The 14,295-nt window shown below is 43.1% G+C and overlaps 2 protein-coding genes across 5 annotated transcripts; one reads left to right on the top strand and one right to left on the bottom strand.

Annotated features, from left to right (window-relative positions):
- Positions 1 to 291: 291 nt before the first annotated feature.
- On the top strand, positions 292 to 5,898 carry LOC123990528 (zinc finger and BTB domain-containing protein 25-like). 3 transcript variants are annotated; one of them, XM_046291104.1, is made up of 3 exons: positions 292 to 474; positions 1,631 to 1,767; positions 2,432 to 5,898. In XM_046291104.1, exons 2-3 carry the CDS (start codon positions 1,745 to 1,747, stop codon positions 3,246 to 3,248), a joined length of 840 nt encoding a protein of 279 aa, XP_046147060.1. In that variant the 5' UTR covers positions 292 to 474; positions 1,631 to 1,744; the 3' UTR covers positions 3,249 to 5,898. The 3 variants fall into 3 exon arrangements, with proteins under 3 accessions (XP_046147060.1, XP_046147059.1, XP_046147058.1); XM_046291103.1 differs by having other exon boundaries at positions 293 to 474; positions 1,578 to 1,767; XM_046291102.1 differs by having other exon boundaries at positions 293 to 1,767.
- Positions 5,899 to 7,382: 1,484 nt separating this feature from the next.
- On the bottom strand, positions 7,383 to 14,010 carry si:dkey-1h6.8. Of its 2 annotated transcripts, XM_046293174.1 has the most exons (3): positions 13,858 to 14,010; positions 12,130 to 12,223; positions 7,383 to 11,375 (listed from the first exon to the last, which is right to left on the bottom strand). In XM_046293174.1, exon 3 carries the CDS (start codon positions 11,239 to 11,241, stop codon positions 9,379 to 9,381), a length of 1,863 nt encoding a protein of 620 aa, XP_046149130.1. In that variant the 5' UTR covers positions 11,242 to 11,375; positions 12,130 to 12,223; positions 13,858 to 14,010; the 3' UTR covers positions 7,383 to 9,378. The 2 variants fall into 2 exon arrangements, with proteins under 2 accessions (XP_046149130.1, XP_046149129.1); XM_046293173.1 differs by lacking the exon at positions 12,130 to 12,223.
- Between the last annotated feature and the right edge of the window lie 285 nt (positions 14,011 to 14,295).

Genomic DNA, 14,295 nt, shown 5'->3' with positions numbered 1-14,295 from the left:
GATTACATCTTTATATGATGTTAAGGCTACATTTCAGCATAAAGGTAAATTAGAAAAAGATCAAATCTCCAAGGCGTGCGTTTATGATGCTGTACTACTTGGTTATTAGAACTTTGAGACGCTCTTAAATTGACTGAACGTGTCAATGTCAATTTTATAAAGTATTTAGACTGTTGCCCTTACTTTAGTGTTTATCAACCAACGACATATGTTTTAGGGGAACCTAAAACACACGGCATTTACACAATTTGAACAATTTGTTTTTTTACACACGGTATTTACAAATTGTTCACACCTTTTATGACAGAACAGCAAATATACAGTAGGCTACTGTACAGTCACGTGACGAATAACAACCTCAGGAGACAATCACATAGGAAGACGCGCGAGACCGTGCGAGAATTTCTCTGTGGCAACAAATAGACTACGTACGAAATATAAACCTTTATTTAATATATATTTCGCAAATAGGTGGTAAGAAAGACTTCCGATTATCGTATTTGCTTTGTTTTGCAAATAGGAGGGGATATCCAAATGCATGCATTGGGGCCCGTGTGGGTTATCGAGGCTGTTCACGGTTGTTGATTTTGTCTAGAAGGAACACTTGATTCGGTCGGCAGGAACACTTGATAGGCTACAACGCAGACGTGTGCGAATCGATGTGATGCTGTAGTGAAACAAGCTGGCGAATATATTTTGAGACCGCCTGTGGGTTGTAGGCTACATAGGGGACTGGCATGTTGACCATCATTTAGGATGGTATATTTCGGTTATTTGCATATTTCATTCGAAAGCTGACCCCTTTATATGTGGCGGTTGCAAGAATGCATGCGTTGCTATGTCTGACAGTCCATCATATTGTCCCGTCTGCTTTGAAGTAGTCAGCATAAATGGATACAATTAAATAAAGGGTTTGCTACAATATAAACATGCCCTATCTATTGCAACAATGTAACGGTATATTATATCGGCCCACTCTCTTTTACAATGTAATAACCTTGCCGTAAGTATACATCGACATAAAATGAACTGTTTTTATGTCAAAGTAATTATTAGGTTGCGGTTCCTCAATGTTTCATCTTTTCACACCGGAAGTGAAACTCTTATTACCTAAGATGTCAACAGGTAGAAAGTTACGCAGATGCCAACATCTGGCCAATAGTCTTTTTTTTTAGGGGGGGCGGGGTGCTACTTTCAGTTTTTTGACCAGCAGAGTACGCCATTGTTTCAGCAGCACTTTCAGAAATTCCTTAATGCATCAGAGGTGTGACGTTTTATGAACTTATTTTCGGGGTGTTCTAGAGGCTGAGAAAATAGTTTGATCATATAGAATCACATGTTGTCTTTGCACAGCAATCAGACCTGGCCTGGGTTCCAATAGTATTTGTGTATATTTATTGAGCTTACCTGGCACAATTGAACCAATTTGAATAGTCCCAGAAGTGCAAACTCCGCCCCAAACTATTTGAAAGGAAGTGAATACTATTTTAACCCAGGTCTGCGCAACATATCCTCTCCTGGACCTAATTTTTATATTCTGAATTACTATGTGCGTATATTTATGTGTGTGACATGAGGTGGAGTGGGGGGTATCATGGACGTTTCCAGCCACAGCCTGTTCCTCTTGCAGCAGCTCAACGTCCAGAGGGAGTTTGGCTTCCTGTGCGACTGCACAGTCGCCATTGGCAACGTGTACTTCAAGGCCCACCGGGCCGTGCTTGCTGCCTTCTCCAACTACTTCAAGATGATCTTCATTCATCAGTCAAGGTTAGATGCATACTGCATGACTGTTGCATTCTGTGACACACTGAGGGTGTTATTTAATTTGACCTTTATTTAACTAGGCAAGTCGGTTAAGAATAAAATCTTATTTTCAATGATGGACTACCAGGGAATAGTGGTTTAACTGCCTTGTTCAGGGGCAGAATGACAGATTTTTACCTTCCTAGCTCAGGGACTCAATCTTGCAACCTTTCGGTTGCTAGTCCAACGTTCTAACCACTACGCTAACTGCCACCCAATGAGTGCCTATGTGTATAGCAAGTGCCTTCAAGTAAATAGTTGGCCATCATTTTTTGGTCTTGTTTTACAGTATCAGGGTCTAGTGACCATCAGAGGTTGTTTCAGTGATGTTGGGGATTAGAAGGGGTGTTGTGTAAGTTGTCTCACATTGTACTGATTGTTAACCACATGTTTCTTTGGCTGCAAGAATAGATTAATAGAATATAATTGAGACTGGTAATGCACTTGTGTGTTTGTTTGACCTGAATGTCCTGCATGAGAGAAGGTTTTAACTAGTTTGTATACATATATCTAACTTTACAAAATCCAAGGGACTTGGATATACTTTGTTATTAGAAACAGGAAATATGAATGTGCTTCGAGAGTAAAGGCTAATATACTCTCCCACTGTCTATCGTCATCTTCATAGTGAGTGCATTAAGATCCAGCCCACGGACATCCAGCCAGACGTTTTCAGCTACCTGCTCCACATCATGTACACGGGCATGGGCCCCAAGCAGCCGGTGGACCAGGGCCGCCTGCAGGAGGGCATCAAGTTCCTCCATGCCTACCAGCTGTGCAGTAAGCCTGGTGAAGGTGGACCCGATGCCGCCACCGCCGACCTTGTCCGCATGTCCAACCTGTACGGCATTCAGATTTCATCCCAGTTAGCAAACAAGGAGGGTACTGGGGTCCCTAAAGGTAGTGCAGGTGCCCGGGGAGGGGGCGGCCCCGAGGACGGGCGTTCGTCCACTCGGGCAGGCCGCTCCCACACAACCCAGTTTTCAATGACTGTGGGGATGGAGGGCATCGCCTCATCAGGCTGTCAGCCTTTCTCTGGTCTCCTCCGTGGTGTCTCCTCTGTGGCTTCCGGCGACGACTCAGACATCTCAACGCGCATCAAGCAGGAGACGGTGGAGGAAGAGGGAGAGGAGTGCCATCAGGTGCCAGGCGGGGGAGGGTCCCCAACGTCTCCTTTGGCCAAGGGCGGCAACCCCTGCCAGGGCCTCTTGTTCAAGGATGGCCCCCATGCGCTGCTGTGCCCCCGGTGCGGCGAGCGCTGCTCGTCCCCCGAGGGGCTCCGCGAGCACCTGTTCAGCCATGCCACTTGCACCCTGGACCCCAGCGGACTAATGGAGGGCCTCTCCCAGGGTGGGGGAGGGGACACAGTGGGCACTGAGGACCAGCAGCAGCAGCGGGGTGCCCCCAGAATCAGCAGGATGCAGGCTACCTGGAGGAGGCCCTGAGACAGAGCCAAGCCCTAGCTGACGAGCTAGCCACCGAGCTAAGGCGGAGCAGGGGGGGTATAGCCGGTGGCACCAGTACACCCCCCACCGCCACCATGACCACCTCCACTACCAGTCACACACGAAAGCGCAAGATCGCCTGCTCCGTGTGCAGCCTGCGCTTCACCCAGAAGAGCCAGCTGCAGGAGCACATGTACACGCACACGGGCAAGCCGTCGCGCTACCATCGCTACAGCCGCCTCTGCAGCCAGCTCATCCACGCTTCAGGGCACTTCTGCGAGGGGCCACCGGAGGGCGGCGGGGTGGTGGCAAGCACTACAGTAGCGCTGGCGGAAGAGGCAAACAGGGAAGCTCAGGACAATGGCAGCTCCTGCTATTCGCTAGACTCTGAGATCTCGCAGGAGAGCGTGGACAACATCGCTGTGGAATGAAAGCGAAAACAAACTGTAGAAATGAAAGAAGTACATCAACTCCCATTTTACATAGGTGTTGGTGTTGGAGTCACCACCTAATTTTAACTCTTGTTTGTGTGATTATGCAGTAGCCTCTCTTTTTTTGAGTGTTTTCTTAGAAAACTGGATTAACAATGGTAATTGGTAAGAGCTACGTACTTATACTTGTTACAAGGTAATTGACGTAAGTCATACCCTTACAGTTACCCGGGGAAAACAGCTATGTAATAAGAAGTGTTTTGCAAATACATCTTCATTCTCCCATCTGCACTCACCAGAGACTGTGCCCAGCTGGTTCGTCTTCATTAGGGCACGACAATAGTAAAACGTTTTTGCAATGGAAAACTAAACTTAGTGATTCTTATTGGACGATTCCAGATAGTACCTCCTGTTTCACCCTGTTTGAGTTTGTTTTCTTCAGGTTGATTCCTGCTGAACATGACCCTGTTTCAGTCGCGTTCCTTACCTTTCGTCGTTATCTTTCCACTGATCCGGTTGTATCCTGTCCTTTTGTCAATACCGTCATCTCTCTGTCGGTTAGATGAAACCCTGTGATGTGAATCCAGTGTAAAGTGTATGTTATTTTATTCAGTGAACAGTTGAATAGAATAGAACATGGTATTTAAAAGAGGAATGTGTTGTCTCTCTCTCAGTTGTCATATTTTACCAGCTGGTATATTGATTGGAAATGTATCTGCGTTGTTTTCTGACTCTCAGAAATAAGTAGCTGTTGAAATGGAGCCTGGCTTGTTGTTATGGAGGGTTGTCAGGGTTACAGGAATTTGCAAGGGACAAAATTCTTACGCCCACAATGTTGCAGTACACAATTGATGGTAGTACATCATTACACATATTGGAACATTTAAATATTTCCCTCCAAAATCATGAGCAGGGGCTTGGTGTTCCTCTTTTTCTTTCTTTAATCTCAACAAACTAGCACTTACAAACGAGCACAGTATACCCAAAACTTGATAATTAGCAGAGAATTTGCTTGGCAAAGCTTCATTCACCTTCAAGAAGTGTGCACTAACTATGAAAACGGACATGTACGCAAAAAAAGACAAAGCCACAGGTGTCATCCCGAAACCTTTAAAGTTGGAAAACCTGGGGATGTATTCAAGCGTCACAGGAGAGCTGATCTAGGATCAGGTCCCCGACCTCTCTTATTCATTCTAGATCTGAAAGGCAAAACGGATTCTAAATCAGCACTCCTCTGAGATCTTTAACACATACGACCCTTAGCAGTGTTTAACTACAGAGGAAACCTGTTGAATGTGCTTTATCCTGTGCTGCCGACTGGCACAGCGGTCTAAGGCACTGCAAGAGGTGTCACTACAGTCCCTGGTTCAAATCCAGGCTGTATCACATCAGGCCATGATTGGGAGTCCCATAGGGTGGCGCACAATTGGCCCAGCGTTATCCAGGTTTGGCTGGGGTAGGCCGTCATTGTAAATAAGAATTTGTTCTTAACTGACTTGCCTAGTTAAATCAAATTTAAATTAAATCCTTGACAACACTAAGAAGAAGGACTTATTTTAGCTCATAACAGGCTAACATGAGTAGAAGTAGCCTGACGACTCACACTAAGATCTTCCGCTGCTCTGTCATTAGCTACATACTTCAATCTGAGACTGCCATCATTGAAAGACGAAGGGTTTTGGTGACGAAGGGCATGTTACAAAACAAAGTGTTCGCATTTGGTAAAGGGTGGAGGGTTGGGGAGGTACTCAGATCCAGACTCATGGGCGGAGAAAAAAACTAAAGTCTGTGGGCGTGGCGTAGCGTTTGGCCAGAGCAAAGAGTCTGGGTAGCCAGGCGAGAGTAGAAGTGGCTAAAAGAGATACTCTGAACTGAAATAGTTCTCTAAAGTTTTATTATTGTTCGATTGTAGATTCATATTTGACGGATATGTGGCAATGGCTATCAGAGTGTGTAGAAGAATGCATCTAGTAATGTTGAACCAGGAACCTGTATGTACTGCGATAGACAGTATAAACCTAGGATTATCAAATGGACCTTTCTGGGTTTGTTTCCATTCTATCCTGTTGGTGTGTGTGACCTCTGGTATGTTTCAGTTGGCTACTCTTCTATGGCTTTTCCACTTTGTCATACACTTTGTCGTGGTTTCATGCTTTCTTTAATCTGTGTCACTTTTCCATACATGGAAAAGGTTTTGTAAATAAATATATTTTGTAACAGATTGTCTCATGTAACTCGTCTCATTGATAGGAATGTTTAGTTTCTACAAACCGAACATCTGTTTCCAGAATTCCTTTCCCTCTCACTATTTCTGTTTGTTTAATGCTGCATGTAATTGTGATGAGGTAAATGTTACACACACACCAGTGTCTAAATACAATGGCTGTTGTCCACAGGAGGTTGGTGGCAGCTTAATTGAGGAGGACGGGCTCATGGTAATAGCTGGAGTGGTATAGGTGTAATGGTATCAAACACATAGTTTCAATGTTCAATGTTTGTCATTCCATTCACTCCGTTCCAGACATTATTATGAGCCATCCTCCCTCAACAGCCTCCATTGCTTTAGTCCCATGCTCTACCCTTTTCCACGAAATGTGTAAAAACACATTCACTCACCCTCATGGAAGTAAAAGCCAGATTTACAGTGGTAACTTCAATCAGCCTATGATTACACCAATACAATGTTTTTAAAGGGGACAGTGGACAGAGAAAGTAGGACACACTTAGAGAAGGGTGGAGAATGTCAACACAGCTCAATTTATAGAGCACACCTAGTATGTTCCCTAACCTGAGTGCAAGTCTGTTTGTGTTATATCATGCCGACTCCTTGTCACTCATTGTCATGCCAAACTTCGCTAGACAAGGACTGCAAATGAGTAAGCAAGAACAGCAGCATTTCTTGAACCAGGCTTTATGTTCCCTGTTCTTGTAGTAACAACTTCTTACCACCAGAGGCCACTTAAGAGCTGAAGGACTCATCCCCAAAAGGTACCAATCAGGCCTCTCTTCTACCCCGTGCTTATTCGTCTACGTCACAATTTTCATTCTCCACCCTTTTCCACAAGTGTGCACTTGCACACATTCCCGACATGGATTTAACAAAGGTGGAAACTCCCTCCAAGCCAATGCTTACACCAATCATGTGCTTTTAAATCCATTATGGGGAGTGTGCAAGTACACACTTCTGGAAAAGGGTGGAGAATTGGGATGTGGCCATGGTCCTCTGAGTGAAGCAGGTTAATGGAACAGCTACACAGAATGTTTTATGTATCCCTCTGGAGCTCAACATTAAAATATTAAAATTGACAGATGGCTTCTGGCTCTGAGACAGCACAATTCTCTCTCAACCACTAGGTTAGGTATATTCTAATTTAATATAGGACAGATAGTGCTGGAACCCATCAAACTCTTACTTGTGATAATAACAAAATGTCCAAAAATACATCGTTACAATCTGCCATGAAGTAAGATTAAGCTGAGGCTGTAAGAACAATAAGTAGTACCCCACCCTCCCAATCAAATGGCAAACTATTATTGTGCCTTAATTATATATAATAATAATAATAATAATATATGCCCAATCAAATGTGCAAATATGGGTGGTCCCGGGATATTGCGTTACAAGCGCATGCTCTACCAATTAAGGACAGAAGAAGCATGATGAGAAGAAACTGAGAAACTAAACAGAACTGTAATGGTTAAAATGGGTAGTTTCTTGATGATAGGTCGGTTATAATGAAATATAAGATGGCTCTATCGCTATAGAAACGCACTGCCTACTTCACTGGGGAAGATCATTTTCACATGTTGCAGCTAAAAATAGGTAGATCAGGAGTGAGATTATGCATGTCTGTCCGATCATTTAATTGGTGACAGTTTTCAAACAGAAAATATAGTTATATTGATAAATAAATATCCACCAGCACGTTATACACACTTAACATAAAACACCCACAAAGCAAAGATATTACTCACATAACTCAATTAGAAAAGGCCAATTTTTCTCTTCACAATTGAATCAATCCTCACCCGTCACATTAAAAGACTGTCAACACCCTTCACTCCTCTGAAGTGATTGCCTCCGTAGCCAGATCTCAAGGGGGTGATCACACATACAGGACATACTGCTCATGGTCAGACCAGAGAGTTGGCTCATATCATTGGATGACACATTGTTTTGGTTACGAGAGCCTGGTATCCACTTCTAATGATGTCATTGCTGTTTGCCTCACAGTCCCCCACCTCTAAAAGAGGCCTTTGGGAAACCAGCAAGACTCCATGTATTGAATGTTATGTTGCATCAAGACAGATGTTTGCTGGTCTTGTTTCCAAATACTGCAAAATCTCCTCTGAAGTCCAGGAGGTCAAGCAATGATGACAGAATGACAACAAATAGCCACCTGGAGACTAGGTTGTATTTATCCAGGTACACCAGGTGTCAAACTGTGTAATCATTATTTTCCCATGACAGAATGACATTCACAGCACAGAGTTCGATTCGGACTAGGGTACCTAATATTTTCTTATGACAAGTTACAGGTGTAATGTTAAGCGTTGTATAGTCTCTATACACATAAGAGAGAAAGCTTTTTAACTGAGCAATGTATGATTAAACATTTATTAAACAGCAACCAGAGGGCAAGACACTGGTCAATAAGAGCCTAAGACTTTCATCGTGTGAAAAATCACCATATCTTAAATACATCATCAAATGTTTGATTAATTAAAATTGGAATCGGTAGCGGTGAAACTGCCGTGACCATTTGCGACATTACAACAACGAAGACGTCACATCAACAACCAGCACTGTTTTTCCCCCTCTGACATGGTTACACGTCGTTGCGCGATAGAACAGCAGAGTAATGTATCACGATGCTGGTTGCTCATTGGCTCAAAACAAAAAACAAAAACAAATGCGCCTGGGGTAGCCAATGGCGCTGTTTCCCTATCGCGGATCTCAGCTTTTTACGAACTATAGTTTATTCAGATGAACAGATCAACTTTATCTGAGAATCTGAGACTTTCTGTTCTATAGGTAAATAAACCGTAATTGAGGTATAAGGACTATATTCAATCTGTATCACTGAAGAGCTACAGATTGTGCGCTAGAAATGTGAAGGTAATTTCCGATTGAGGTGACATATGCAGAGTTTACTGAGAAAGCAGTCGGGAACATTGCCTTGAGAATTCGGTCACGCAGTAACGCTGATTTTCTGCGATATTGATTGAATAGAGCCCTTAGTTCCATCATTTTCAAAACACACAGTCACACTGAACAGTTAAAATGTTTGTGATGGTAATTGTGAAAATTGAGTGCCACCACTTGTACAATATAAGAGAATATATTGTAAAAATGTATTGTGTCAATACGGTTCTCTGGTTTAGATTTATATGAACAGCAGCAGTTTGGTTTGTTAACAACAAGTTGTAAACAACAATAACTTTAAAAGTGGTTTACAGATGTATACTTGTCTAATTTAAAAAATATATTTCCTCAATAATCCTGGTTCGTGTTCATTAGACACAAAACGGAAGGAAACGGATTGAAACAGAAACTACTGGTTCAATAAGAAACTATAATTTCCATTTTCTGTTGCAAAATGTTTAAAAACTTTTTCCGCTGTGTGCCGTAATGAACACAACTCTGCTGATCCAAATGGGGTCATACATATGTGTTCACAACACGCCGGAAGGGGGTGTCAAGCGTGATCTCGACTCCCTTGCGCCTCCCTGTGGACAGTGGTGGGAGTGCCTCTATGTTCCATTGAGAGCTGCTCCATGGCAGCGCTCATGACTGTCTGGACCAAGAAGCGAGCCGTCTGTACTAACAGGTTCTCTCCATACAACAAGTCCTGGTCATCCTCCGTCAGGAGGCCACTCTTGCCGATTTCATCCCCCACCTCATGGCTATCCTGGTCGGACACATCCTGATCCGAGTCAGCCCCGGGGGTGATGCTGATGTTGGTCAAGGGCGGGCCATTTTGCACAATGTTATCTACCGTGATCATGCAGAGTGTGTCATTCTCCTCAGATGCATCAGCAGAGTCCTCAGCAGCATTCTCTGAAGAAATTATCTGATTTGAGTCTGAGGGATACTCATTAGTGTCCATGGCAACGCTGTTGGGTGTATTGATTATCGCACAGTCTGACTCAATGACCTTGTCCTTCTCTAAACACTGGCTATGATCCAGTTCATCTCCTTGGATCTCGTTAGCATCCATGGTAACATTGATGACTTCACTGAGGATTGAGTCTGTGCCAGTTTTGGTAGAAGTCTCGGTTTCCCATAACTTAGTTTTGGAAGAAGTCTTAGGTTCCAATATCCCTGTTTCCTTTGAATCACCCATTGGACTGGTCTCTGTGTATTCTGTATCTACCTCTGGTCTTACTACTCTTGTCGGGATGGGACTCACTAGTAGGGACTCTGGGCTCGTTAGGGTGTCTGTTGGGCATTCGTTCTCGGGCTGCAGGGCACTCACTTCGGCACACACTGTCACTCTCTCTGTACATTGTCCTCTAACCTCAGCTCCCTTTTCCAGAAGCTCAACCCCCTGGATGTCAGATGTGCACTGTTGTCCCCTGTCTTGTGTCCCCATTGGCTCCACCTCAGTCTCCTTGTCTCCAGTGTCCTGGTTGTCCTTGTATCCAGTGTCCTGGGTGTCCTTGTCTCCAGTGTCCTGGTTGTCCTTGTCTCCAGTGTCCTGGTTGTCCTTGTCTCCAGTGTCCTGGGTGTCCTTGTCTTCCAGAGGGATCACAGCTGAAGGTGCCCTTCTTCCACACATCAAAAAATGCTGAAATGTCTTCCTGAAGGTCACTGACGGTTGTTGGACGTCTTCAGAGACCACCTGTACAACATTTCCCTGTTTTGGCCTTTGACCGCCGACGTAAGACACTGTCAAGAGCCGCTGGAAGGTCGGCCACGTCCGGATGGTAAACCTGCGCCTCCTTTTCTTGACATTGTCAACGTCAGGAGCATCGCGGACACACTTGTCACTCAAGGTGATGGTGTCTTCTCCCATTGACTTTGCTTCAGTGTGAGTTAGTCTCTCAGCTTGTACAACTCCCTGGTCACCACCCTGGATTGAAGTTTTTGCAGCGTACTTCTTCCTTTGTCTTCTGACGCAAATGAGAGCCGGGGAAAATAACCTTCTCCAGCCATGCTTTGTTGATTTCCTCGTCTTACTGTGTCCTTCCAATTGGCCATCACTGGTCTCATCCTCATCTAAGGTGGAGCGCCACCTTGAGGGCTCAGTGGGTAGTTCAGATGAGGCTTGATCCTCATCCGTTTTTGAGGTTGGACAGATGTCGTCTGAAGTGGCTACAGGTTGTGATGATCCCGTCTCTCCAGCTTCTATATTTGACTGTTTGATGGAGGAAACCATCTGACTTCCATTGATGATGTTCACTCTTTTGTTTCTCTTCTTAGAATGAGCCTCAGACCTGTCACCTCTCTGGTTGTTGGATTTTGATTTGCCCAGGAGGAGTCTGGGTGGACCGGTCAACTTCCTCTTCAAGACAACATTTTTCTGACGCTGTCCATCTTGGTCCCCCTCAGTCGCCATTGGTTAGTTTATAGCCCAGCACCAAAGTGAATGCTACTGACGGCTTAGAAATGAAGAACGCACCTCACTTATGCACAGCACGCTGTCATTGAAAAGTTCTTTCTTCTAATTACCAACAAGGAAAATCCTCAAACCTGGGGAAAATCAACAGAGAATATGACTAAATAAGAATTGTAATTGTCATGTACATTGTCATGTTAATTCATTCATTCCAAACGCTGATTAATAATAATAATAATAAGTTATGCCCAAAGCTACTGTAATCATGTATGTACAGCATTAAGCATTTAGTCTTACATAAAATACATTGAGCTCCAAAAGTATTGGGACATGATTACGGATAGTCCTGAATGAATCGGGAATAATGATGAGTGACAAAGTTACAACCATACAAGACATGCTAACCGCTCACCATTACAATAAAATGGGATATTAGCATTAGGAGGGGGTATGATATTTGTGCATCTAACTTTCTCATTTATTATAATTAATGATTCAGTCAGGACTATCCGTAATCATGGTAGCATCCACATTAACGTAAAAGTGTTATTTTATTCTTAGTTACAATAAAAGTGACTTCAAAATGACACAATACATTATTCACCATTCATTTCTATTGGACACAAAATAGTCTGAAACACGACCAAAACAAACAACAGACGCATCCAACAAGTTTGTAGAGTCACAAGCTTGATGTATCGCGTGCTAGGAATATGGGACCAAATACTCAACTTTTGACTACTTTAATACACATATAAGTGAATTTGTCCCAATAGTTTTGGTCCCCTAAAATGGGGGGACTATGTACAAAAAGTGTTGTAATTTCTAAACGGTTCACCCGATATGGATCACAATATCCTCAAATTAAAACGGACAGTCTGCACTAACCTCATTGTCGTTGTGTCATTTCAAATCCAAAGTGCAGGAGTACAGAGCCACAACAACAACAAATGTGTCGCAGTTCCAATACTTTTGGAGCTCCCTGTATATAAGATCAATTGAACAAATTGAACAAAGTATTTTCATAAACTGACTGACAGAAGTTAGTCTCTGAGACACTGACTGAAGTTAGTCTCTTTCTGAAAGTCTCTGAGACACTGACTGACAGTCTCTGAGACACTGACTGAAGTTAGTCTCTGAGACACTGACTGAAGTTAGTCTCTGAGACACTGACTGAAGTTAGTCTCTGAGACACTGACTGAAGTTAGTCTCTGAGACACTGACTGACAGAAGTTAGTCTCTGAGACACTGACTGAAGTTAGTCTCTGAGACACTGACTGAAGTTAGTCTCTGAGACACTGACTGAAGTTAGTCTCTGAGACACTGACTGAAGTTAGTCTCTGAGACACTGACTGAAGTTAGTCTCTGAGACACTGACTGAAGTTAGTCTCTGAGACACTGACTGAAGTTAGTCTCTGAGAGACTGACAGAAGTTAGTCTCTGAGACACTGACTGAAGTTAGTCTCTGAGACACTGACTGAAGTTAGTCTCTGAGACACTGACAGAAGTTAGTCTCTGAGACACTGACTGAAGTTAGTCTCTGAGACACTGACTGAAGTTAGTCTCTGAGACACTGACAAAGTTAGTCTTGAGACACTGACAGTTAGTCTCTGAGACACTGACTGAAGTTAGTCTCTGAGACACTGACAGAAGTTAGTCTCTGAGACACTGACAGAAGTTAGTCTCTGAGACACTGACTGAAGTTAGTCTCTGAGACACTGACTGAAGTTAGTCTCTGAGACACTGACAGAAGTTAGTCTCTGAGACAGCTTTCGGTCTGATATAACTGAAGTAAACATTTAAGTTGTCAGTTTCATATCACATTGTTCCCAGAGAAAGCTATCAATCTGACTCAGACTGTTAATGTATAATTAAATGACACAGATGTTTTCATAAACATGCCTCTTAGCATGATGGACAAGACAATTACAGGCTCAGTTGACTCATCCTGTTTACCTCGTTATAAATGGCTGCTTCGTTGATCGTTTTCCTTGAATGATCACAAGATACAGTACATAGCTGTGTCCTTTATCTAAGATTAAATTACTATATCAAATCATTTATTGATCTGAAAATGAGACAAATATGCATAACCAAAAATGTATAGGGCCATATAGCCTACCTGAAGGCAGAAAATTATAATCATATTTCAAGCACCACCTGGCATATATAATGCATTATAATGTTGTCCCCTTCAATATCAGACAGGCTATCAGCTTTTAATTTCTGATTATAGCCTGATTATAGCCTGATTTCTTTTAATATCTAATACATTTCAGTTAAGCTAATTCCAATGATCCAACCTCTCATCAGGCTTTTGCATTGAATGAGTTTAGGATATTGGATTATGCAAAGCACATGCTACAGTTATCATGCTATCAGTAATATGCTGTAATTTATATTTTTGGTTACAATTGATATTTTTCCTTTCATCTAGGCCGATGAAGTCTGCATGCATTTATGGCGCCAAATGATCTTTACCAACTAAACGATGAACCCTGCACTCCCTCTCACCACCTTGCTTCACATGCGAAACGGAGAGATGACATGCTTGGTTAAGTTTTAAATCTATTTACTGGTCAACAGTAATATCCTGGAAATATACGTATAGCCTACCTGGGTCTACCTGATAAAGCCTAATCCTAAAGAACAAAATTAGTCGGAGGTTATCGGTTGGCGTTGACGGCTATAGTAGAAATCTCCAGTTTCCTTCAACTACAGTGCGCCCCTGCCACTGCCAGGCTTGAGTATCCTTTTCAAACCCATGCCTGTTCCCTGCCTGCAGCGAGCGAGAAAGACTCCCGCGAGCAGCACGCAGGTAGTGTACCGCCCAGTTTCCATGGAAACCAGGTGATTGACAGTTTATTTAGAGAAATGTGTCATTCAATAAAAATGTAGAATGCGTGGAGGCGTCCTAATCATATAAACGTTACGGAGGCAGGACAGAATGGACTAGAGTAGCCTTGCTATCCAATTTCTGTAATGTCTTTAGATGGTATGCATTTAATATTCAGTTTTGTCTCTTTCAGTTGCTCCATCCATGAAAACACACAT

Source organism: Oncorhynchus gorbuscha, linkage group LG12 (assembly GCF_021184085.1).
Source record: "Oncorhynchus gorbuscha isolate QuinsamMale2020 ecotype Even-year linkage group LG12, OgorEven_v1.0, whole genome shotgun sequence".
In the NCBI taxonomy this organism is placed as follows: domain Eukaryota; kingdom Metazoa; phylum Chordata; class Actinopteri; order Salmoniformes; family Salmonidae; genus Oncorhynchus; species Oncorhynchus gorbuscha.
The sequence above is the reverse complement of the archived record's forward strand: the minus strand, read 5'-3'. Positions and strand labels throughout refer to the sequence as shown.

What these genes read in the sequence shown, in the direction of transcription:
- LOC123990528 (XM_046291103.1), top strand. Translation starts at nt 1,595, where the DNA reads ATGGACGTTTCCAGCCACAGCCTGTTCCTCTTGCAGCAGCTCAACGTC. An exon ending in ATCTTCATTCATCAGTCAAG is followed by an intron (nt 1,768 to 2,431) that starts GTTAGATGCATA and finishes TCATCTTCATAG; the next exon opens with TGAGTGCATTAAGATCCAGC.
- si:dkey-1h6.8 (XM_046293174.1), bottom strand. Translation starts at nt 11,241, where the DNA reads ATGGCGACTGAGGGGGACCAAGATGGACAGCGTCAGAAAAATGTTGTC.